General features: G+C 43.2%; 3 protein-coding genes across 3 annotated transcripts; 2 read left to right on the top strand and 1 right to left on the bottom strand.

The window, feature by feature from the left end:
* The first annotated feature begins 6,299 nt into the window (after window positions 1-6,299).
* On the top strand, window positions 6,300-12,167 carry il4i1 (interleukin 4 induced 1). Its single transcript, XM_084951090.1, has 8 exons — window positions 6,300-7,131; window positions 7,916-8,006; window positions 8,222-8,436; window positions 8,574-8,686; window positions 8,956-9,157; window positions 9,231-9,299; window positions 9,377-9,513; window positions 11,046-12,167. Exons 2-8 carry the CDS (start codon window positions 7,976-7,978, stop codon window positions 11,812-11,814), a joined length of 1,536 nt encoding a protein of 511 aa, XP_084807216.1. The 5' UTR covers window positions 6,300-7,131; window positions 7,916-7,975; the 3' UTR covers window positions 11,815-12,167.
* A 93-nt stretch (window positions 12,168-12,260) lies between these two features.
* Window positions 12,261-14,928, bottom strand: timm8b (translocase of inner mitochondrial membrane 8 homolog B (yeast)). Its single transcript, XM_084951091.1, has 2 exons — window positions 14,675-14,928; window positions 12,261-13,480 (listed from the first exon to the last, which is right to left on the bottom strand). Exons 1-2 carry the CDS (start codon window positions 14,774-14,776, stop codon window positions 13,313-13,315), a joined length of 270 nt encoding a protein of 89 aa, XP_084807217.1. The 5' UTR covers window positions 14,777-14,928; the 3' UTR covers window positions 12,261-13,312.
* A 793-nt stretch (window positions 14,929-15,721) lies between these two features.
* sdhdb (succinate dehydrogenase complex, subunit D, integral membrane protein b) lies at window positions 15,722-22,801 on the top strand. The gene is made up of 4 exons (XM_084950773.1): window positions 15,722-15,828; window positions 18,972-19,082; window positions 20,659-20,809; window positions 21,743-22,801. The coding sequence occupies exons 1-4, from the start codon at window positions 15,780-15,782 to the stop codon at window positions 21,906-21,908; spliced, it is 477 nt and encodes a 158-aa protein (XP_084806899.1). The 5' UTR covers window positions 15,722-15,779; the 3' UTR covers window positions 21,909-22,801.
* Window positions 22,802-22,825: the final 24 nt, after the last annotated feature.

The following is a 22,825-nucleotide window of genomic DNA, read 5'->3' as shown; positions in this document are numbered from 1 at the left end:
ATTTGCATTTTTACAAATCCCGAAATACCAATTAAATATTAGTTTGCTATTTTGTGTGCACACTTTTACACTCATTCACTCATTAACGTGCATAATGGATTTATCATCAGATCACAATAAGATCTGAAGTCTCCATCTTTCTAACTCTGTGCCTCCATGGGAGGCGATGCTGTCAGTCTGTCAGCCAGTTTGCTTTTTTTTTCTTTTTTTTTTCTTTTTTTCATCATTTATTTAGACAATTGAACAACAAACATACATAGTGATGTAGAATATAGAAAGGGTATGAAAAATTCCACAGCTTGCAGTGTCTTGAACAAGTTATGTATACAAATACAAGTACGTAAACAAAAAGGTATACTTTAGGAGAAAACAGATAAACAAAATAACTGAAAAAAAAAGGAAGTGCTCAAGGTATAAATAAACAGCACGTAAGTCAAGTGAAACTATACATTCGACACAGCTCTTGTGTTTTACACGCTTTGGAGTTAGTACTGTTCTTAAGATTCTCCAGATAATTGGAAAACAGGGCTTTAAAAGCAAATATGTTTGGACGCTGTTGAGAAAATTTTGTACAATGTATGTGAAATTTGGCAAAAATAATCAGAAGATTAATAATATATTTTTTCCCTGGAATTAATTTATCGGTATGTGAGAGGCCAAATAGAATATGTTGAAACTTCAGTTTACATGAGGAATCAATTTTGGTGTTTATAAAATTATTTAGATCAATCCAAAATACATGTGTATAAGTGCATTCCCAAAATAAATGACATATTGTTTCCTCTGCATTGCTGCAAAAAGTACAGAGTATCAATATTTTTTTTAAATTTAACCAGATATGTCTTTACCGGATAACATCTATGGATCAACTTAAGAGTAACTTCTCTTATCTTATTAGTAATAATAAATTTCCTTGATAGAATCCAAGTGTTTTTCCAGTCTATATCATTGTAAATATTGTTCCAGTAAAATACAGCTGCAGGTTTGGAAACAATATCTCTTTGAATGATTTGTCTAATACATTGATTTGTGGCTTTATCACTCAATAAAGGACAGATGTTACCGATGTATATGCTACTGGGATTTAGTTCTGGAATAATACAATTTCTACCCTTAGGAGCAGACACCAATAACCTTCTCACTCCATCTGGTATCGCATCAAAAACTACAGCATATCCTGTTGGAGTGACAGGAAAATCATAAACAGACAAAAATTCCTTATAAGAAGTCAGCCAGTTTGCTTGCATTGAAAGCGTTTACTTTACGTGACGATACGATTGTGGCGGGGCGTGGTCTGCGGTGCAGTGCAGGGATGCCGGACGCACAATCGTGCCCCGTCGACTTAAAATCTGTACTGGGTCCTATCATGTCGTTGTTGTGTGTGTGTGTGTGTGTGTGTGTGTTTCTGAACAGCAACCATGAATAAAATATTATGGAAAGCACTAACCCGTGGATATATTACAACGATTTAAAAATATATATATATCTGTACTCTGTAAAGTTTCTGATATTCAGTCATTTATTTATTCACTCATTCACTGTGGTCGGTCACATTGACTGAAGGGCTGTCACAGTTGAATCTTGAAGCTGATGTGAATATCTGAGTCAGGATGAGGCTGAAAGGACTCGAAAACTGAGTTAAATCCATGTTAAAGTGACCTGCAAACAGTCTGTGGTCTGAACACTACATGTTGAAATCTGATTCAGTCATTAAATTTGATAGATATGGTCTATTGAAAAATCACTAAAGGAGTCTCAGTGGATCCACTGTCTATTGTCTCAGTATAGCCTACAGTGTCCTAGTCACAGTCCACAGTTTTTTTTAAAACGACTAGATTACTTAATTTAATAGACTGCTCATGCAGTAAAAACATTGAAACCATAATATTTTCTTTAGATGCGGAAAAAGCATTTGACAGAGTTAACTGGAAATTTCTATTTGCAACTTTACACAAATTTGGTTTTGGACCCTCTTTCATTAACTGGTTAAAAATATTATATAACTCCCCAACAGCTTGTGTCAGAACAAATGACCAAACATCCTCCTGTTTCTTTCTCCCGAGGGGCACCAGGCAGGGATGCCCACTCTCCCCTTCACTGTTTGCAATTTTTATTGAGCCACTAGCAGCAGCAATTAGACAGAATTCAGTAATTAAGGGCATAAAATGTAAGAATATAGAACATAAAATCAGCCTTTATGCAGATGATGTGTTACTTTTTCTCCAAAACTCAAACCAATCTCTCTGGGGTAATTGCATTGATAAATTCTTTCTCAAGTGTCTCAGATTATTCAATTAACTGGTCAAAATCTACAGTTCTTCCGATTAATTGCTCCTTCCATAATTCTTCTCCTTCCCCACTGCAATCTGGAAATATAAAATATTTAGGTATTAATGTCTCTCCTAAACTTTCAGAATGAACTAAATTAAACCACATCCCACTTTTAAAGACAGTAGAAGGCGACCTGGCTAGATGGAAATCTTTACCCATATCACTCATGGGAAGGGTCGCCGCTATAAAAATGATGGTCTTGCCAAAAATAAACTATTTATTTTCAATGATCCCAAATAAGCCATCACAAGATTGGTTCAGATCTCTAGACTCGTACATTTCTAAATTCCTTTGGAAAGATAAACGTATCAGCTTAAAAACACTACAAAGGACCAAGGATAAAGGAGGATTAAATCTGCCTAACTTTAATCACTATTTTTTAGCCAACAGGCTTCAGTTCATCTCTAGATGGTTTAAACACACCCTCTTAGATGAACCTTGGATAGATGTAGAACAGGCACTATGTAATAACCTAGAAATTTCAGACCTACCATTTATCAGCTCAAACATCAAACGACATGAATGCTTTAAAAGCATCAATATTAGCTCTTCTCTGACAGCATGGTGGGAGTTTCTAATAATGACAGAGTCTTCATTAATCCCATGCAAACGTACACCTATCTGGAACAATCCGGACATATTACAAAACAATAATATGATAAACTTTCCAGATTGGAGTTGCAAAGGAATTAAATACTTGGAACATATGTTGGAAGGAACAGACTTTATTTCGTTTGACAGACTAGTTACACAATATGGGATCAACAAGAAACGATTTTTGGAATATCAACAAATTAAATCCATAGTAAAAAAGAAATTTAATCCCAGTGAAGCTGAATTACAAACACCACCAAGTGTGGTACAATTTTTTAAGTCTAAAACCCCCCCAAATTATTGTCTAAAATATACAGAACACTTTCTAAAATAGATTAAACCTATATCCCTTCCTATTGCAAAATGGGAAGCAGATTTATCAATCAACTTAGACCCAAACCTTTGGTCTCAGATATGCTTAAAAACCTTTCAATGGATCAGAAATCCCAGTTTGCAATTAATACAATACAAAATATTACACAGAGTGCACTATACTGGTCATAGGATGTTCAAGATGGGCTATACGCCTTCCAACAACTGCTCACACTGCACAGCAAATACACCGGACAATTACATCCACGCTCTTTGGTTCTGTCCACCAGTTCAGAAATTTTGGCGTGAGATATGTGAAGACTTATCAAAGTGTCTGAAATGTAACATTCCAGCCTCCCCTTTAGTTTGCTTGCTGGGCAACTGGGATGAGGTCACTGCAGAAATAAACACAGCCCACGTTGTTTTTACGGCCCTATGCATTGCCAAGAAAATGGTCCTCATTAACTGGAAAAATAAAAATAATCTTAATTCTAACCAATATAAAAACCATCTAATAGATCACATTAGTCTTGATACAACCTCTGCCATCACATTTGATCAATCCCTTTGGGCTCCTTTGATCGGCTTCATCACCTAGTGGGGGTGGGGGGTCATGGTTTGGTCCTGCCTTCGCTATTGTGGTTGATATGGGGGTAGGGACGGCCTTAGGGCGTCTGGGGAGTCACTAGGGACGTTTTCCCTGGAGGGCCTAACCTGGGGGATGTGGCCATGACCTGGTTAGGAGCTCTGGGGCTCTTGGATGGTGTTTTCCTTGTGGCTGCGTACAGCAGAGATGGGGGAGGGTCTGTGCTGGCGGACGTTGGTTACTGGCCTGGTACCCTGGCTGCCCCTGGGAGGGTCCGGGACGGGCGTGGAGGCTTGGGGGTCTGGGGGTGCTCCGCCCCCGGTCTGGGGTGCTGGCTGGGCCTTGGGGGCTTGGGTCCTGGCTGTTGTGTCGCCGGAGCAGTGGGCGGGTGGGTGCAAGGGGGCTCAGCCCCAGTGCAGGGGACCTCTGGTGCATCGGCCCAACTAGGGGGCTCTCTAACTGGTGGGGAGGTTGTTATATCTTTGCAGGTGGTCTCCTCACTACAGGAGCTCACTCTGCAGGTGGGGGGAGAGATATAGGAGAGGGGGAGAATGAACTCAACCTGGGTGTCTATTGTCTTGTGTAGTTTGGGAGATGATTGGATGATGGGGTGGGTGCAGTTTTCTCTGGGGTGGAGTCGGGTGGGCTGCCCCGGACTCTGTGGGGCTGGGCGGTGCTGCTGCTGCGGGCCCCGGTCCGGATGGGCCTGGGCCCCCTTGCCCTGGTGGGTTCCAGAGCGTGGGGGTGCCTACTGGGGTCAGCGGGGGAGCTGGCCCCAGGGAAGGGCCGCTTGCCCCTCCCTTTCTTCCCTCCCCATCCTCAGCTGGTGCCCTACCCTCAATTTTAAATGCATAGAGACACTAAGGGTTTTCGGGAGGAGCCGTGCTGCTCTCTGAGAGGAAGCTAGTACCATGCTCTCCTGAGTTTTAAATGCACTTTAGAACAGCACACAGCAACACTACATATGAGCGGGCGTAGGGAGGTTTGAGGTCTTCACTCACCCCGGTTCTGTTAGCCGTCAGGGCTGGGGGGCTGGGAGGAGGTGCTGGCCGTCAGACTGGGGTCTGGGATGCGGGGCCTCCCTGCTACTGCAGATAAGGAGGTGGTCCGCTTGCCTCCACCCCAGAGAGAAGGGTTACATCTCCTGGGTCTAGGTGCGGCTTGCCCCTCTGAGGGCGGGGGTACCTGGACCTGGGATATAGAGTATGTTTGGGGAGTGCGACTGTCTGTGCAGTGTCTATTTGTGTCTGTCTACACGTTGGGTGAGTGCCGAGTATTTGGTTGTGCATATGGGGGTGGGAATGCACGTCTGTGTCCGCGTGCGCCTGTTTGTCTGTGTCTATATGTCAGGTTGGGTCTTAGACTCAACCTCTCTGGGTACATCTCAGGCCCTCTAAAGTACGGAGGCCTATCTCCCCTCACCACACTCCCTGCCGGTGGCTGATGCCCTCAGACGTTGGTGTGTTGGTGGTCCTTGTCGTCTGGGGCTGGGCGCTCATGCATGTACCGGCTCACTCCTGGTGGCCGATTGGCGGGGCCGGGCGCCTGTGGCCCGGCTGGGCTCCTTCTGGGGGGTGGGATGCCCTCAGGCCTCTGGCCTCTGGGCCTGAAGCTCGGTCCTCTCTGGCACAGCTGGCTGCCGGCAGAGCCCGCGGGCACGCCACTGCAACCCCCTCTGGCCTCTGCTCCGTAGCTGCTGGGTGACCTCTCGTTTGGGGCTCTACCCAGCTCTTCCCAGGAGGGTGGCACGGTTCCCCCCCTTTGGTGGTCCTCCTCGGGTCCTTGTACTCTGGGGCCTCTGGATATCTGGGGCCTGGATCTCCTCCATACCTGCTTCATACCCTGGTGGACGGGGCTATGGCTCCCCACACTCCCTAGCAGATCGTTACATGGAGAAACCTTTGGAATACAAGCGTGCTGATCCACACAGGTGTGCACACAGGTGTACACACGGGTGTTCACAGACGCGGACTACACCTTTCTTGGCTGCTGCCTCAAAGCACATTGTGCGCTGTCTATCTTGCGTGCTGCACAATATCGTTTAATATTTAGTATCTACTGTTATCTACTGCTAGCTAGTTTATTGTGATGGTGCTGTTTTTATTATGTTGCTCTTTTTTTTTTTGCTTTCTCTTCTGTTTTTTTTTTCTCCATACAGGTGATCCAGGTGTTTTGTTTGTTTTTCTTTCTTTCTTCCCCCCCTTCTCACCGTCTCTTCTCCCCTCTATTTTTCTTTCTCTCCCTCTCTTTCTTTCATTCTTTCTCCCTGTCCTATCCCCCAGTCATGTCTGTCCTGTTTGTAAAATAAATACATAATTATAATAAAGGTCAATCAAATGGACCAATATGGCAAGGCCACGATGATCCACTTGGTAAAATAAATCCGCTTGGCATCTTTCTTGGCCTTAAGACAACAATTCTGATGGCTAAAGATCCAAACAGGGACACAAAAAATAAAAAAATAAAAATAAAAAAAAAATAAAAATAAAATAAAACGACTTACTCTCAGTCTTTAAAATACACTGCCGGGACCACAGATTCTAAACACAGGAAGTTAATTCGTGAGCAGAAGAAGTGCTGATGAATACCTCACCACTCACGATTAAAATGTTCTTTTCTTCACATGACTTGGAAACAATCTCAAAATGTTAAAAAGAAAGAGAGCAGACAAGAAGAGCAGGTTCAACTGAAGTATTTCTTTAAATCAACAGCAGCTGAATTTTAGTTTAGTTCAAAAGAGCATGAAAAGAAAGAACTCTCTGAGCTTGTGTGGTACTTTCCCCCCCAAACATACATTGAGCAGATTTATTGAGTTGAGCTTCTTCTCAGGGTGCAGGCTGAGCTGTACCTTTCACATTATACATTAACATGGCTGACTTAACTCCCAAAGCCTCATTAGTTCATCAGCCTTGGAGTTTTTCCATACACTGACCCATGTCTAAGAACAATGCTGTGCTCAGCTATACAGCAATGTAGATATTGTTAAATTCACAACCCGTGAGTGTGAGCTGAGCTATAAAAATCAGTAAGTGTTTACTGATTTTCTTGCTGTAAAATCCAGCTTTTACGCTGGATACAGACATTTTTCTTTAGATTACCACAGGTAATTAAATACTTCCTCGGTTATTTCCTTTGTTTATAAAATTATCTCAGGAGTGTCAGATTCCCTTCTTTCATTTCAGAAATGAAAACTGAGGACATGAAAGTCAGAAAATGAAACTTAACTCTTGTCACTTTGGTTTCAGTTTCCACATCATATAACTGCCTTCCATGTGTTATTATGTCCCGGACACAGAAGGAGCTGAGAGGTGAGTGTTTGCACATCCCGTGGTCTTTACTGTATAGACAGTTATAGTAAAATTAATAAAAGTACAGATGTTGTTATGAGTGTAAGGTCTGTGAAGGTTCTCAGTCATCCAGGTCATCGTAGTCTTCACTTTTGCTTTTCAAGCAACTTAAAGAAGTCCAGACACCTTTCTTTCCAAGCTCCTTAGATTATGAATGTAATGTAATGCAGCTTTAGGTCTGACTTGGGCATTTTTTTGGCCACCACTAAATGAGCCTTTTCAGGTCAGATATGAAAACGAGTGAAGACGGAGTAAAACGAGGTATGCTGATGGCTAGTATAACCTCACTAATCTGATTTGTTCAGTGTGGTTGACTCTGGAGCCAGTGTGGGAAAATATTTCTGAAAGACCTGAGGGAGCCACACAGTCGCTCATTAAAATTACCTTGTGTGCAATTTCACACATGCCATGCGTCCGGGTTTTTCAGAAAGCCTTGTTTCATATGGTGAGTCACAGGGTTGATAGGTTAGCTCTGTGAGGGTCTGTGGGTCATTCCTCCTCAGCCATGAACAGGCTCATGACAACTTACGAGACACTACCTTTGACAGAGGTGAGTGAAACACGGCCCTGCACTGCTTTCACTCTGAATTTATTACCTGAAATCACTACTGGTGCTTTTGGGAGATTTAATGTGTTGTATATTGTTTCCAGCATATTTAAAAAAAAAGACAATTTTAAGCTTTTCTTTGTTCGTAACTGTTCTGCCTGAGCCTCGCCAACTTAATTTAGAGCTTGTGTCTGTTAGGTTTCCATTTCCTCTCACGGTGAGAAAAAAAAGCCCAGACTGTGGAGTTCCATCGTCGAGATGACGTCTCACATGGCACTGTGCAAACTCTGTGAGTACAAAACAATCTGCTGTGAAGTCACTCTCATAAAAAAACACTAACTGGGAAAATCCAGTATCTTCTTGCCATTTCTCCTCTATTTATAAAGTTAGCAGTAAAGGAAGGAAACTGGGACTTTGTGGTTACTTGGCAACCCCTTGGGGGATTTTTTATGAGCCACAGTTAGACTTCATCGGCTGAGTTAACATCTTTTCTGTCACCATCAGTTCCTCTGGTTCTGGTGGCGGCTGTGGTGCTCACTGTGAATGGGATAATAGGAGATCCCCTGTTTGAATGCCTCCAAGACACAGACTACAGCGAGCTTCTTGACATTGTGAAGAAAGGTCTTCCTGCTACAAAGACACCTCGACACGTAGCAATTGTCGGCGGGGGCATCGCTGGACTGACAGCTGCCAAGTTTCTAGAAGATGCTGGACATAAGGTAATTTACAGTCAGGGAAAAATATTTAAACTACACTCTCTCTGGGAGTAATTTTCTGAGTCATTGCTGTTGGTACTAAAAGTGCATATGCTTTTCAAACTGAGTGTCATCGCTGTGTGTCCCCTTGGACATCAAAGGTGACCATAATCGAGGCCAGTAATCGTATCGGAGGACGTGTGGAGACCTTCAGGAACAGAAGAGAGGGCTGGTATGCAGAACTGGGGGCCATGAGGATCCCAAGCTTTCATAAGTGAGTAAAGAGATGCACATGCCATAGTGGGACTGTGACATTTTGGCACATAGACACCCCCTTATTTAATGAAGGAAAATATCCTGTTGGAAGTAAGAACTGAATGATGCCAGAAGAAATGTACTAGCCTGTAGAGTTTTCAGTACTTGTAAGATTTCTGAGCCTCTAAGTAACTAGGAAGAGTCTAACAAAACACTAAAGATCTTCTAGCTAAATGGTTAAAATACCGTATATATTCATACAGGATAACTAATGTGCTTATGTCACAGGATTTTACTTTCTTTTGCGTCCAAATTACAAATACCTATGAACCGCTTCATCCAAGATGACATCAACACCTACTACTTGGTAAATGGAGAGCTACATAAAACCTATACAGTTGAAAACAACCCCAGCGTGCTCAACTACAGCTTGTCTGACAGGGAGAGGGGGAAAACAGCCGCTCAGCTCTTCAGCCAGGCGCTGTGGAAGGTTTGTTCATGTGCTGCTTTGTTGCACATGTCAATGTGAATCTTGTCTTGTAAATATTGTGATTTTCACACAGGTGAGAGATGATGTGAAGGCAATCGGCTGTAGTGCCACATTGGATAAATATGACTCCTACACAGTGAAGGTAAAGGTTTAATTACCTTGACACTTGATGTCATACAGATCACAGCTGTAATCTGTTGGGGGGAAATGTCCTCACAGGAGTATCTGGTGAAGGAGGGCAATCTGAGCCGTGGAGCCCTGAGGATGATTGGGGACATCCTGAATGAAAACAGCCTCTTCTACACATCACTGATCGAGATGATGTACATGCAGACAGACATCAGTGACAACGTCGAGTAAGAAATATTCATATAACTGTTATGTCACAGTGGGATGTTAAGAAGCCAGGGAAGAGGAACAGCAGCTAAGATATGCTTCTGATCCTGAGTGGTTGGTCTTCCATACCTTCTAGTGCCACCATTGTTAGACTGTACTCCAAAAGGGCAAAATAGTTGGCTTAAACACTTTGTTGAGCTGAGGGAACAGATTCATGTGGCACTTCTCCTTTGTTTCGTCATTATATGTTATATGGGGCGATCGTGGCTCAAGAGTTGGGAGTTCGCCTTGTAATCGGAAAGTTGCCGGTTCGAGCCCCGGCTTGGACAGTCTCGGTCGTTGTGTCCTTGGGCAAGACACTTCACCCGTTGCCTACTGGTGGTGGTCAGAGGGCCCGGTGGCGCCAGTGTCCGGCAGCCTCGCCTCTGTCAGTGCGCCCCAGGGTGGCTGTGGCTACAATGTAGCTGCCATCACCAGTGTGTGAATGTGTGTGTGAATGGGTGGATGACTGGATGTGTAAAGTGCTTTGGGGTCCTTAGGGACTAGTAAAGCGCTATACAAACACAGGCCATTATATGTGTAATTTTTCTTATTACTTGTTGTATACACCGATCAGGCATAACACTGTGACCACTGACGGGTGAAGTGAAGAACACTGATTCTCTCCTCATCATGGCACCTATTAGTTGTTGAGATATATTAAGGAGCAAGTAAACATTTTGTCCTCAAAGTTGATGTTAGAAGCAGGAAAAATGGACAAACCTAACGATAAAACAGCTGGGTCAGAGCATCTCCAAGCAACAGTAACCAGCGACAGGGTCGTGGACAGTCAAGACTCACTGATGCACGTGGGCAATAAAGACTGGCCCATGTGGTCCGATCCAACAGACGAAGATCAAACAGCTGAAAAAGGTTCAAGCTGACTGTGATAGAAAAGTGTCAGAATTCACAGAGTTTGGTTGCTGTGTAGCTGCAGACCAGTCAGGGTGCCGTGCTGACCACTGCCCACCACCAAAACCACCAATGATCAGCATCAGAACTGGACCACGGAGCGATGGAAGAAGGTGGCCTCGTCTGGTGAGTCACGTTTTACATCAGGTGTGCATGTGTCGCTTACCCAGGCAACACCTGGCACCAGGATGCATTGTGGGTAGAAGGTGAGGCGGCAGAGGCAGTGTGATGCTTTGGGCGATGTTCTGCTGGGAAACCCTGGGTCCTACCATCCATGTGGATGATACTTTGACACGTAGCACCTACCTGAGCATCGTTGCAGACCATGGACACTATTATACACTCCACGGAGGCCACACCTCGCCACTTACAGGATCAAATGATCTGTCGCTAACTTGGTGCCAGATGCCACAGCACACCTTAGGGGTCTGGGGGAGTCCAGGCCTCGATGGGTCAGAGCTTCCATGGCAGTGAAAGGGGCACATAATGGTCACAATGTTATGGCTGATTGGCATGATTCAAATTTTATAGAAAATAAATGATTAGTTCAGCTTTAGCGGCGTATTGTGTATTAAGGGATGTTTTCTTGAATTTCTTTCAGGTACTTTGAGGTGACTGATGGCTTTGAACACCTCCCCAGAGCTTTCTATCAGGTCTTAAATGCCACCATCCTCCTCAACTCCAAGGTCAAGCTCATAAACCAGACAGGTGGTAGAAATGTGACCATCACCTATCAGGACCAGCACAACTCGGGTTCCCTGACTAACCTAACGGTGGACTACACCCTGGTCACTGCCACAGCCAAGGCCACCCTGTTCATTGACTTTCAGCCCCCTCTCTCGGGGGACAAGATGGAGGCCCTGCGCTCAGTTCATTACACCAGCTCCACAAAGGTGGTGCTTAGTTTCAAGGAGCGCTTCTGGGATAAAGAGGGCATCAGGGGAGGGAAGAGCATCACAGACCGTCCCGCTCGCTTCATCTACTACCCCAGCCACAGCTTCCCCGGGACATCCGCAGGTGCACTGCTGGCATCCTACACCTGCTCTGACGACTCCGCCCTCTTCCAGGGCATGAATGATGGGGAGCTGATGGCTGTGGTCCTGGAGAACTTGGTGAAGATCCATGGAGAGTACATCAGGCCTTTGTGGACAGGGGGGCTGGTGAAGAAGTGGGGCTTGGATCCTTACAGTCTGGGAGCCTTTGTCCTGTTCACACCTTACCAGCAGGGGCACTATGCCAGAGAACTGTTCCAGAGTGAGGGACGGGTACACTTTGCAGGGGAGCACACAGCCACACCTCACGGATGGATCGAAACGTCCATCAAGTCTGCACTCAGGGCAGCTAAAAATGTTAACAGTCTTACACTGTAGTGTTTCATGCAGCAAACATTTATTCCATGTTCACTCCTTTAGGGTTGTCTGATATCATGAACACTGTTCCAGCTCAGTCCTGTGTGCTCCTGGAACCCCCAAGCTAACCGAAAAGCCTCTGGAGATCTAACTTTGGTGGCCCGTACCCTGAGAGGGATAACAGGCAGTATTATTATTAGTAGTAGTAGTCACTCCAGTGTGATGTATATTTTCTGTTATGAATGTACTGTTGATGTACATCTATTAATTGATAGACAAAAGGTTTGTCTGTTACAGGCACTTTGATCAGATTTGCAGGGCTTCGCTCTTAAAGTTCCTCCTGTGTCTAAAAACCAAGTTTCAGTCGGATTAAGTGCAGAAATCTTTATATTTGTGAGATTCTATGTTACATTACGTTGAAACTTGTTTGCAGAAAAAGTGGATGAACAATGGACAGAGCCCTGTGATTCATTCATTTATGTTTTATTTAATTTTAGCTACATGGTACTTCAGTGACTTCATTTTGCACGTATGTTGAACCACAAAGTAAATCTCTGGATTTTCCCTGTCAGCGTATGACTCAAAGTAAAATGATGTAAGCATGAAAAAACGGCTGGTTCATATTTAATGTGGTGGAACACTAACAGACTAGTTCCTGGCAGTGGTACAGAAAAATCTGCCTGTTTGCAGGCACATTACTGTGATGAGCTCTTTGCAGTTAGCTTTTTAACATGTGCATGGAGCTGCAGGTCACTCAACAATAATTAATGCAAACATTGAATTTTTGGTGCTAGATTTTAAGTGAACAACTCCATTACATTTACGCAGCTGTTGTTTGGATAAAAAAAGGTTTAAACCCAGTGTTTGAATTCTTCCTAACTCCAGACTGCTCCTGTAAGCCCACCTTCCTTCTAATGGCTGCCCCTTATGATGACATTTGATTTTCACCTGAGTGGAGCTTTCGAGTGTTGAAATGACCTTATTATTGATATCCTCTCTTTTTGACATAAAACTCTAGGAGTAGAGAAATGTCCTGAAATCGAGTATTTAAAGCAGACCGAGTGGAATCAGAATCCTCTGCGATATGCACTGACGGAATAACAACTATAATCCTCTATCATTTTCCTCGTCTACGATTGATGAGAACATAACGATGGAGAAGATCAAGAGAAAGCAGAAGCAAGCGAGGAGCTGTCCAGCCTTTGCTTTCAGCTCTATAGATGTCGTTTAGGAAAGTAAATAATAATCTTGAAGTTTCAGATGGATGAAAGGGAAAAAAAACCATCAGGCAACATTGTTTCTTCAGGTGAAACATTTAAGATTTATTATTACCAGACTTCTCCAGGCTTGCAGAGATTCCCTCTCCCTTCCTTCCTCCAGTTTGATCATATGACTGCACCCCTCCCCCCCATAAGAGTTCCCCATCATCTCCGGCTGTTATACCCACGTACACAAAGTCTTCTTCGTGTCATCTCCCATCAAGTTAGGAATAAAAAAAAAAACATAATACAGTGCATTATCACTGAGTGCCTTTCTGCACCATCTGTGTGAAGCGGTTGGTGATGCTGAGGGTGGTGTCAATGAATCGCTCCACGCAGCTCACCAGGCACGTCTCTGTCCTGTAGTCCAGCTTTGAGCCTGGAGTGTCCACACATTTATCCCAGCAGACGTCGGTGAAACTGTGCACCTGCAAACCACATGAAACAGACGGGAACGATTCAGCTCAGGGTTATTTATATAATGTCGAAGCATCGCGGCTGATGCCAGTTAATGTTTATTAAAAAAAGAAAAGGCTGAAATCTGATTACTGAACACATGTAACCAAGATTCATGCCGGACTCTAGAAGACAGCATGTTTCTGTGTGTACAGGAAACTATTTAAATCAACCACAGAACTGATGTGCATGGAGTTAAAAACACACGTCTTCTGCCTGTTATGGTTGTGAGAGCTGCTTCTATGAATGTTTATTTAGAATGAGAGGGGGAAAGGTTACCAGGGCCAGTGTGTAGCTGGCACACTGGATGCTTGTCTACGGAGCAACTAACGTGCACTGCTCTCCGCACAACGATGGTTACCACTTCCTTCACTGACTCGGTCTGTATATCACTTATAGAACACGGCTCCCTGTGAAGCACCCCTTAATAAATTTGTCCCACAGCCACATCCATCATATTTTCTTATACATCTGCTGTTTAGTGATTCAGCTAACCTCCTCCTTATTTAGAATAGAATAGAATAGAATAGAATGCCTTTATTGTCACTATACAGTTGTACAATGAGATACAGAGCATCTCCTACTCAGTGTAAACATGCTGGGGGGGGGTACAGTTCTGCAGCGCTATGTACATATGGACAGTATTAACATAGGGAAAAACATACATATATATATATATATATATATATATATATATATATATATATATATATATAAAATGTACAATATACAAGCCGTAAGTAATATGTAATAAATAGTGTTATGTATATACAGTTGAGTTATTGCACATGGAATTGGTATAAATAGTTATTTAGGACATCCACCAATTATCCCAGCGGTACCAAAGGTCAAATAAACAATTAATGATCATCTTTAAAGCTGCAATATAACCACACACAGTACTGACTGGATTACGCAGAGCTTTGAATCCACAGTTAACAAAGCTCAGGATGTGGATCTAGAGGATATATTAACTGTTCTTCAAGCGCGGCAACACCTGGACAAGAAGCAGATGTTCTTCCAGCTGTGTGATGTCCAGTTCTAATACAAACTGGTCTCTTGTACAGAGACATTAATGGTCAACTAAGCACGTGTAAGACGTCAGATCACGTCGTACAATGAACTACATCTGTCGGAGGACAGTCAGCCCCCGTCCTCTTACAGACCTGAGCCTGGAACTGCGCTTTCTGCTGCTCCACAGCGATCATGCGCTGCAGCTCCGTCGCCTCTGCCTTCTCCGACGCGCTCAAGTTATCAAAGCCGTCCATGTCTTCTGACCGTCGGCTGCACAGGAGCTCCGAGCACTGCTCAAGCACAGAGGTGACCTTCTCTTCCACCGGCGCGGTTTGGGAAACAGCTCTAATCACACGGTGCCGTGCAGGCGGCGGCGCTTCCTGTTTGCGTTGTTTGACGCGCTAAATGCGACGCAACAAATGACGCGTGCAAAGATGTTTCATGTTGAGCAGCAAACCCCCCAAACACCGACCGGTACGGTTATTAGCTTACAGACGCATGTTTCACATCCAGCTGTAAAGACGTATTTTATAGAAGGAATGGCTTAATAAAGGATCACAGAGAATTCACAGTTTATTTTCACATAAAGAAGTCAGAAAATAAAATAACAGCAAACAAATCACTGGTGCTGTTTATTTACCTTTTAATTATGAAAAATTATGAAAGTGTGTATGAATGAATTATACTGGTGGAGTCAACGTAGTAAAAACACATTTATGTCTTCTTTACCTGATCACAAACACGCATGTGTCTCTACAGACATTTCTCAGAGTACCCTGGTGGCATTTAGCTCTAATTGTATGCGTCCGATGATGTTCCACGAGTATGGAAGACTAAAACAGTCAATCAGCAAATCTTTGTTTTAACAAAATAAAAGGTTGACATTGAAGAGGTACTGCAGATGGTTCTACAATAATTAAGAAATTAATTAAGAAAAATAATTACTGATTTATTGCTTCCCATACATTTTTTATATTTTATATTTTATATATTTCCCATTCGATCAATCGATATTTATTGTCAGACTTTATGTCCATAGTAAAAACAAAACAAAACACAAAAACAGACACTTAATAGGAATGAATCAAATCTGTTTTAGTCAACATAGCACATCATATAATACTATTATTATTTATTGGTATTTATTTAAAGTGCAATAGTAATTAGGTGATCATCTCGAACACCCACAATCTTTGTGACGCCACGACGACAGGATTACATCCGGGTTACTGTGGTGACCTTGGTTGGTTGTTCATCATGGCGGCCGTCGTCAGGTTGAGTTCTGTGTGCCGCAGAGGAATTAAACGTGAGTAGCGCTGCTTCTCTCCGGGGTTTATGACTGCTCTAAGTATGTGTGCTTACTTTAGTGCCGCAGTTCGACAGCAGGCCGATTTGACGGAAGTGAAGTCGAGTGTTGGCTGTAGACGAACAAATGACGCCAGCTGCAGACTACAGTTTTCAAGTTCACGGTTTCACTGAAGCATTCTGGTGTCAGTATTAGCCGCTTTATTGCTACCTGTCAGTGGTCAGCGCCAGCTAGGAGCTAATCCTCTCAGAAGGTGTAATGAGTAGTGCCAAAGGGCGCTTTGCTAGGATGGTGACATCGCTGTCGGACCGCGGCGTTATCGCTCAAGACTGTCCACCAAAGATTATTCAGAAGTTGGAGAATTATTACTTCGAAGGAAAAAGGAGGCAAAAGACCTGAATTGCAAGATTTGTAGTCAATGACAGGCCTCTTAAAAAATAAAATAAAAATCGGCTCCCTTCCTTTGACATTTTAAAGAGCACAGTAAAGTTTGCGTTAGGGTAAGGCTGCTCTCGTTTGGCTGTTTGTGTGGATGATTTCCAGCTGTAATCGCACTATTACATACTCTTCATATGTTCATAACAAATACAAGAAAATATAAATGTTGTTCTAAAGAATTATATACAGTGTGTGATATTTATAATTACGCTTACTCTATATCTGATTAAATTCCGCTAGTGTTCGTTGTGAAACAGATCTTAAAATGCTTGATCTTGACTGTGAGCTAATACAGAAGCACCTATTGTGAACTTCCAACGCCAATATTTTCTTCTGTCTACTCGTGTTGTTGTTGTCATTCCTCTTTGTGCCAGGAAAAAAAGCATGTATTATTTAATTTAATTAAAAACACAAAGCTTTCTTTCAGTTCCTCATTTATTCATTTATATTTTTCAGTTCAGACATGACGTGACATAGCAGATCATTAACACAGTGCTGCTGTGCACAAAGGGAAATGCTCCAATGCTCTATGGAGCTTGAAGGGGACAGTCTCAGAGTAAAGACACCACTAATTATTTTAACTTAATTGTGTGTGATGTATCGCAGTTTAAAACTCGTTGTGTTCTGGGAGAATGTACAGTATTGAAATGGGGTACATGTAGGAAGCAGTGCAACAACGAGTGGGTAATGAAAGCAATGTTGGAAACTTATTTACTCATTGTAAATAACTCTGTTTAACCTCCTAAGATCCTAAGACTCTTCCATGGCAGCATTTTTAATTTCTCTTTGCTATTTGGGCTTATTGGGACCGGATGAATGTAAAAACAAAGAGTTACCAGTTTTATTTATTTCATTTTATTTTTACCAGTTTTTTATTTATGAGAAAAATGAGATCCACATATGAGGACATTTGTTTTAAATTTTAATAGAAGAGTGGCAGTAAAATGTCCTCGTAAGTGGATATCAGGCCCATGTAGAGCAGAATTTAGTATTTTGGTCTAGACAAGACAACATGTGTGGACACCAGGTCCTAGGAGGTTAAAAAATACATTTGGCATAAAAAGTAAGGAATTTGGTTTGGGTCATTATTTCTTTGTAACAGTGCTTCTTGGCATTGAAGATGTTGGAAGGCCAGTTATTTCACCTTTAATAGTACCATATTTGTAAGGAAAATACATTTTTGTGTTGAGCAGTAGAGTTGAGCAAGGAACCCTTGCAATGACAATCAGATGCCTGATTAGCAGCACCTGCGAGCATGGACACTGCTCTTGTAGTTGGTTTCTGCTCCAACCACACCACGTTTAACTGATCTGTGTAGGGTCCATGCCATAGGGCAATTTTTATACTGATGTTTGCAAAACTAAGATGCAGTGTTATCTGCAGTGAGCCCTGGTACCATTGAAGGCCATGTTCCATCTATCGGGGGTGTCCTAATTAGACGACGACACCACAAAAAGAGTTTCCTCACACCGTACGCACTTAGGCTACGTTCACTCTGCAGGTCTTAATGCTCAATTCCGATTTTTTTGATATTTTTTTTGTCTGCTCGTTCTCACTACAGATAAAATGCAACAGCAAACGCGCTCTAGTGTGAACGCTCAAAGCGGCCGCATGCGCAAAAGAAGACGTCACGCACAACGCGCTCTGTTTAGACCCAGACCAAACAGTATTGTGTGACTGATGGCCTTAATATAAAGACTTCAGACTTTACGTTTCCCAATTTTGCTTCAAGTTATAAAGTTATTGTGTTGTTTACATTTGGCCTAATAATGATCCTTATTGCTGTTTTAGAGGAGCGGTGCTTCAAAGGGTAGCTGCAGATTTCTGTCAGAATCTGCAGATTATACAGTACAAATAAAATGTTCACGTTTCTCCAACGTTGTCTTCCCAACAGTTTCACTGGATGGCCAGGAAGCGTTTGCGATGTCTTCTCCGGCGCTGATAATCGGCGTCTGTCTTGTGTCAGTGACGTAAAAGACGGATTTAATGCGACGTGACCATCAAACAGCAGTCGGTTTCTAAAACATCAGATATGTATCGGATTCAGTACCACATACCAAAGTGACCCAGGTCAGATTTGAAAATATCGGATTTGTGCCGTTCACACTGTCACACCATGATCGGATAGATGGGTCGCAGAGGGTCAAAAAAATCGGATTGGAATGCGCTTTCGCCTGCAGTGTGAACGTAGCCTTGGAAACCGTAGGCAGTCTGTGAAAGATTTACAGTCAAGGTTTGCAGGATGATTTGCCTGTTGGCGCTCTACCCACACCATCAAGAACAAACTGCTAACAGCCAATCTCCAGTCACATAGGGCAGCAGAATAAGCTGTTTGGAGTTAGCAGAGAAGATTAGGCAAGTTTTTCATGACCGCGACCCACAACTGCATTTTGTTTACAAATGTGGGATTGTTCAGGAAATAAACAGGTTGGAAGTTTGAGTAAAGGCAAAGCTTCTTGGAAAAGATGGGAGTTTAAAAATAATTAGGTTAAAGGAGCGACGTCATACACTTGAAAACATGTCAACACACTGCCTGGTGAAACACCGCCCCCTTGTGGTGAAATTCAGCATTGTGCAAATCCAGAAAGTACCTCTTTTAAATTTAGAAACTGAACACACACAAAACATACACAACATTATGAGGAAAGGAAAAGTAAAGCAGCAGGTGCCAGATGTGTTCGTGACTTTTTGTTTTCTCTCCTCAGCTCTGTTCTATCAAAGCACGTTGCTGGTCAGGCCGCTGGCTGTACCCCACAAACACCTGGAGCAGCCCAACCTGCTGACGGCGAGGATTCATTCGTCACAGAATCTGCAGGGTCAGTGTTGACAAGCAGAAGTAGGCACGAGAAAGTGTAGCGCCCTGTGTGCAGGTGTTGTACAGAACGAGAGGTGCACGTAGAATATTTAAATACCACAACCTCAGAAACCTCTGTGGCAGTCATCAGCTCTGACACACTTAAATCAACATAAGCTTTCTAAGCTGCACATGTTCTACTTTTGACTCAACGTAAGTGTAGCGTGTGTGACACACATTCCATTTCAACACCAGTGGAGGCAGTCCTGGGATCTGAGGAGCTGGTTAACTTTCCAAAAGCAGAAAATGGCTAGTTCAGACATGTTTTGCATTAACTATAATCTTAATGGAGGGCGAGAGAGAAGCAGAATGGAGCGTTACACCCCGAGGGCGAAAGGAGGAGCCATTGCAGGCCGATTGTGTCACACGCAGTCATCACTGAGCCTGGAACAACCCTGATGCGATCGTGGTCACAGTCGGGCGTGGTCAGGGTCACGAACCTGGCAACCGCTCAGCAGGTACAGGTGTCTGAAGTGGAGCAGGATCGCTTTCCTGTTTTGGGTCTTCATGGTTTCGCCCTCACGTGTACACACAGCGGTTTTTTTCCACATGAACACAGGCGGTGACATTTTTGGCCTGTTTGGAGGTCATGTGGTTTACCCGCGATGTGGGTCCAGAATGAAGGCGCCTTCTTTCTGTTTTTGCTCAAATGTAAAAATACGTTCCTATTGAGCCAGAATATGATTTACCTTTTCTTACTTTAGTGAGTAATAGTCCTCCTTCTTTTTGTCAGTTTTTCTTTGGACTTTCGCTCTTTTGTCACTCCAGTCCTTATATCTGATCAGTTTCACATTTGTAAAGCTGCGTAACACCAACCGTGAGTCTTTCAACAAAGGCACTTAATACGTGCAAAGCAAGATAAAGAAAATAAATCCTTGGCCAATATATCACAATTTCAGGTGTTTAAATTGTATCGCCCTTAAATTCTACATCGGTTGTAACAATGTGGATTTCCAGCTTATCTTATTATAACAGAAAGGTTTCCAGTCTTTGTTATAGTGAAGAAACAATCAGTTTTCCTGTCCTGCTGAGAGAGATAAGAGAAATATGCCCGCTTCAGCTACATTAGAGGCTTTTGAGCATTAATGATGACTTTATTATTTTTAACCATAAAATCATCATTTAAAACTGCATTTACTTGGTTGTCCATACAAGGACAGTGTCACAGCTCCACGTCTGGTTTGTGCAGCTTAAACAAACTGAACGTGAGAGCAGAGCTGCAGACGTTGTCACCCTCAGACACTCAGATTGGTGCCAAGTTCACTGGTTGCCGATGACGCTGATGGATTACTGAACATACTTGTTATCTACAATTTGTGCAACATTAGATACAAAAAACTGAAAAAATAATCACAGAAAGATGTTCAGTAAAGACACAAGCGGCTCAGTGAAGTAGCCAAACCCAACATACAGGAGACCCGGTCTTTCCAGTGGCATGTGTAGAATTTGAGATGCATGTAACTGAGTCAGATTGAAGTCTGCTCAGAGCTTCACATTGTTCGGCCTTCTGATGATCTGCAGTTCATCTTGCTTCACAGCGAGTTCCACCTCCAAAGCGGCCTCTCTGCACTGGACGGCAGAGCGAATGCTGAGCGTGCTGCTGCTGGCCATGGGCCCTGTCGCTTATTTCAACCCTGGTCCGGTCATCGATTACTCTCTGGCTGCTGCCCTGACCCTTCACGGACACTGGTAAGACTAGCAGTCAGCTGATCCCTGGTTTCACTTGTTTCTAAAATGTTATTGCAAATATTCACAAGCCTCAGGTAAAATATTCCTGACGCCTGTGTTTTATTTGAACAGTAGCGCTGTCCTTTTTTTAGAGCTTTCACTTCCTGAAAGCTATATAAGCTCTCGCCAGTCTGTCACAACACCAGGACACTGTCCAGGCTGCATTTATGACTAAGAGAGAGAAACAATATTTCCTCATTCAGCTCTCAATACAGAGCTGGTTTATTAGGTACAGTGATTGTGTATTATTGACACGAACAATGTTTCTGTGTTTATTGACCGTCATGCAGATTTTTATCAATGTACATTTAAATGGTATACTTACCCTGGAGGTCACATAAGTATTACAACAGAAAATATAAGTTGTTTTATGCAAATTGGAGACACTTATGCTTAGCTTGGTTAATTAGAGACTGAATGGCTCAAACATAAGACGAGCTGTTACTGTGACTGTCACTGGATGAAGATTTTGCAGCTCAGAAATCATATTTTATAATGTGGACCTCAAATCTCTTTAAAAAAATTAAAGGTTTGGACAACTGCAGCAGCATTTTAGTCCCAGCTGGAATTTCCAGTATTAGTGTGTCAGGCTGCAGGGCGAGAACTCTGTGCACGTGACGGCTGAGGCTCCTGGCTGTCATCACGTGTGCACAGAGTTCATTCAGATGTTAAGAAAAACACAGCATCTGTCGTGCGTGGAAACGTCAGCACGTTTATGGGGCAGTAGTTGATGCATTACTGTCATGGTCAAGTTTAGAAACACTGGTTGCACATTTTCCATGTGTGCTGTGCTGTGCAGTCATTTAGAGCGCTTCAGTGTAACCCTGCTGAAGCAAAGGGAGGCCTTCTGTCTTCACTGGCTGCTCATCTTTTCCTCTGCCTGTGTTGTTGCAGGGGTCTCGGGCAGGTGTTGACAGACTACGTTCACGGGGACGCAAAGATCAAGATGGCCAACGCGGCTCTCTTCCTCCTGTCCACGATCACCTTCACTGGTCTTTGCTACTTCAACTACAACGACGTGGGCATATGCAAAGCTGTCGCCCTGCTCTGGAGCAAGTGAATATGACTGTGGGCCGGGACGCTCAGGAAGACCGAAACACTGGTCCTGGCTGCGTGTTTAACAAAAGAAATCAGTGTGTTCTCTGTAAATATCATTTTGACAATATTTCATTGATTCAAAAGTGTTTGTGTTCATTGATTCAAGCTTTGTCTTTGTGTATTGATTGGGCTGCTCCTGAGTAACCGTGGAACAAATTTAAGCTACAAACATGTTTTAACAACACAGCCATGACTTGATCAAGTCTTATGGAATACAGCTGTCTGAGCTCTCGTTCATTCTTTCTCATTTGCGTCCTTTGTGTAGCTGATCTCTTAAACATGTTTACTTCCAGTGTGTGCACATGCTGCCTTTTCTCTTACACCTATCAGCAGCAGCAGCACACACTAACCCGTTTGAAAACCATTTCCATGCCCCACCTAGTGTTTTAGTGTCATTGTGACCAGGCTGTCCCTGCAGCGCTGCGGCTGCACAGAGAGCCGTGGGCTCTGCTGTAGGAGCAGACAGCGTGTGCTTATATGGAGCTTTATTAATGCTCTGCTTGAAGGTTTAATAAAGGTCAGACTGGCTAAATCTTATTTTAACCTTCGAGGCAGGAACAGGACACGACTGCGTCTCTATGGGGTCATGTTATACTTTGTATGTGAATCAGTTTCTGCTGCAAATTTCAAAGAAACAAAAAGTCTTTAAAATAAATGTTTATTTGGATCCTAAATCAGTAAAATAAGACTTAATATGGCAGTCCATTACATTATAATCTTGGAACATGCACTTACACACAGTACCCACGTACAGTCTTTGCATGCAGCTTCCACACCAGCACTTCTTTGTGTTTGGCTGGAGTGAGTGTGATGTCACAACACCTGTGCAGTAAACATGTTTTATTCCAGCTTCCACATTTGGCGTCACTCTGTTCTTTC

Source organism: Perissodus microlepis, chromosome 14 (assembly GCF_051167445.1).
Source record: "Perissodus microlepis isolate ML-2025 ecotype Zambia chromosome 14, ASM5116744v1, whole genome shotgun sequence".
Classification (NCBI taxonomy): domain Eukaryota; kingdom Metazoa; phylum Chordata; class Actinopteri; order Cichliformes; family Cichlidae; genus Perissodus; species Perissodus microlepis.
This window is presented reverse-complemented; position numbering and strand designations above follow the sequence as displayed.

What these genes read in the sequence shown, in the direction of transcription:
- il4i1 (XM_084951090.1), top strand. Translation starts at nt 7,976, where the DNA reads ATGACGTCTCACATGGCACTGTGCAAACTCT. An exon ending in CATGGCACTGTGCAAACTCT is followed by an intron (nt 8,007 to 8,221) that starts GTGAGTACAAAA and finishes TGTCACCATCAG; the next exon opens with TTCCTCTGGTTCTGGTGGCG. An exon ending in AGGATCCCAAGCTTTCATAA is followed by an intron (nt 8,687 to 8,955) that starts GTGAGTAAAGAG and finishes CTTATGTCACAG; the next exon opens with GATTTTACTTTCTTTTGCGT.
- sdhdb (XM_084950773.1), top strand. Translation starts at nt 15,780, where the DNA reads ATGGCGGCCGTCGTCAGGTTGAGTTCTGTGTGCCGCAGAGGAATTAAA. An exon ending in GTGCCGCAGAGGAATTAAAC is followed by an intron (nt 15,829 to 18,971) that starts GTGAGTAGCGCT and finishes TTCTCTCCTCAG; the next exon opens with CTCTGTTCTATCAAAGCACG. An exon ending in CTGACCCTTCACGGACACTG is followed by an intron (nt 20,810 to 21,742) that starts GTAAGACTAGCA and finishes GTGTTGTTGCAG; the next exon opens with GGGTCTCGGGCAGGTGTTGA.
- timm8b (XM_084951091.1), bottom strand. Translation starts at nt 14,776, where the DNA reads ATGGACGGCTTTGATAACTTGAGCGCGTCGGAGAAGGCAGAGGCGACG. An exon ending in AAGCGCAGTTCCAGGCTCAG is followed by an intron (nt 13,481 to 14,674) that starts GTCTGTAAGAGG and finishes TGTGGTTTGCAG; the next exon opens with GTGCACAGTTTCACCGACGT.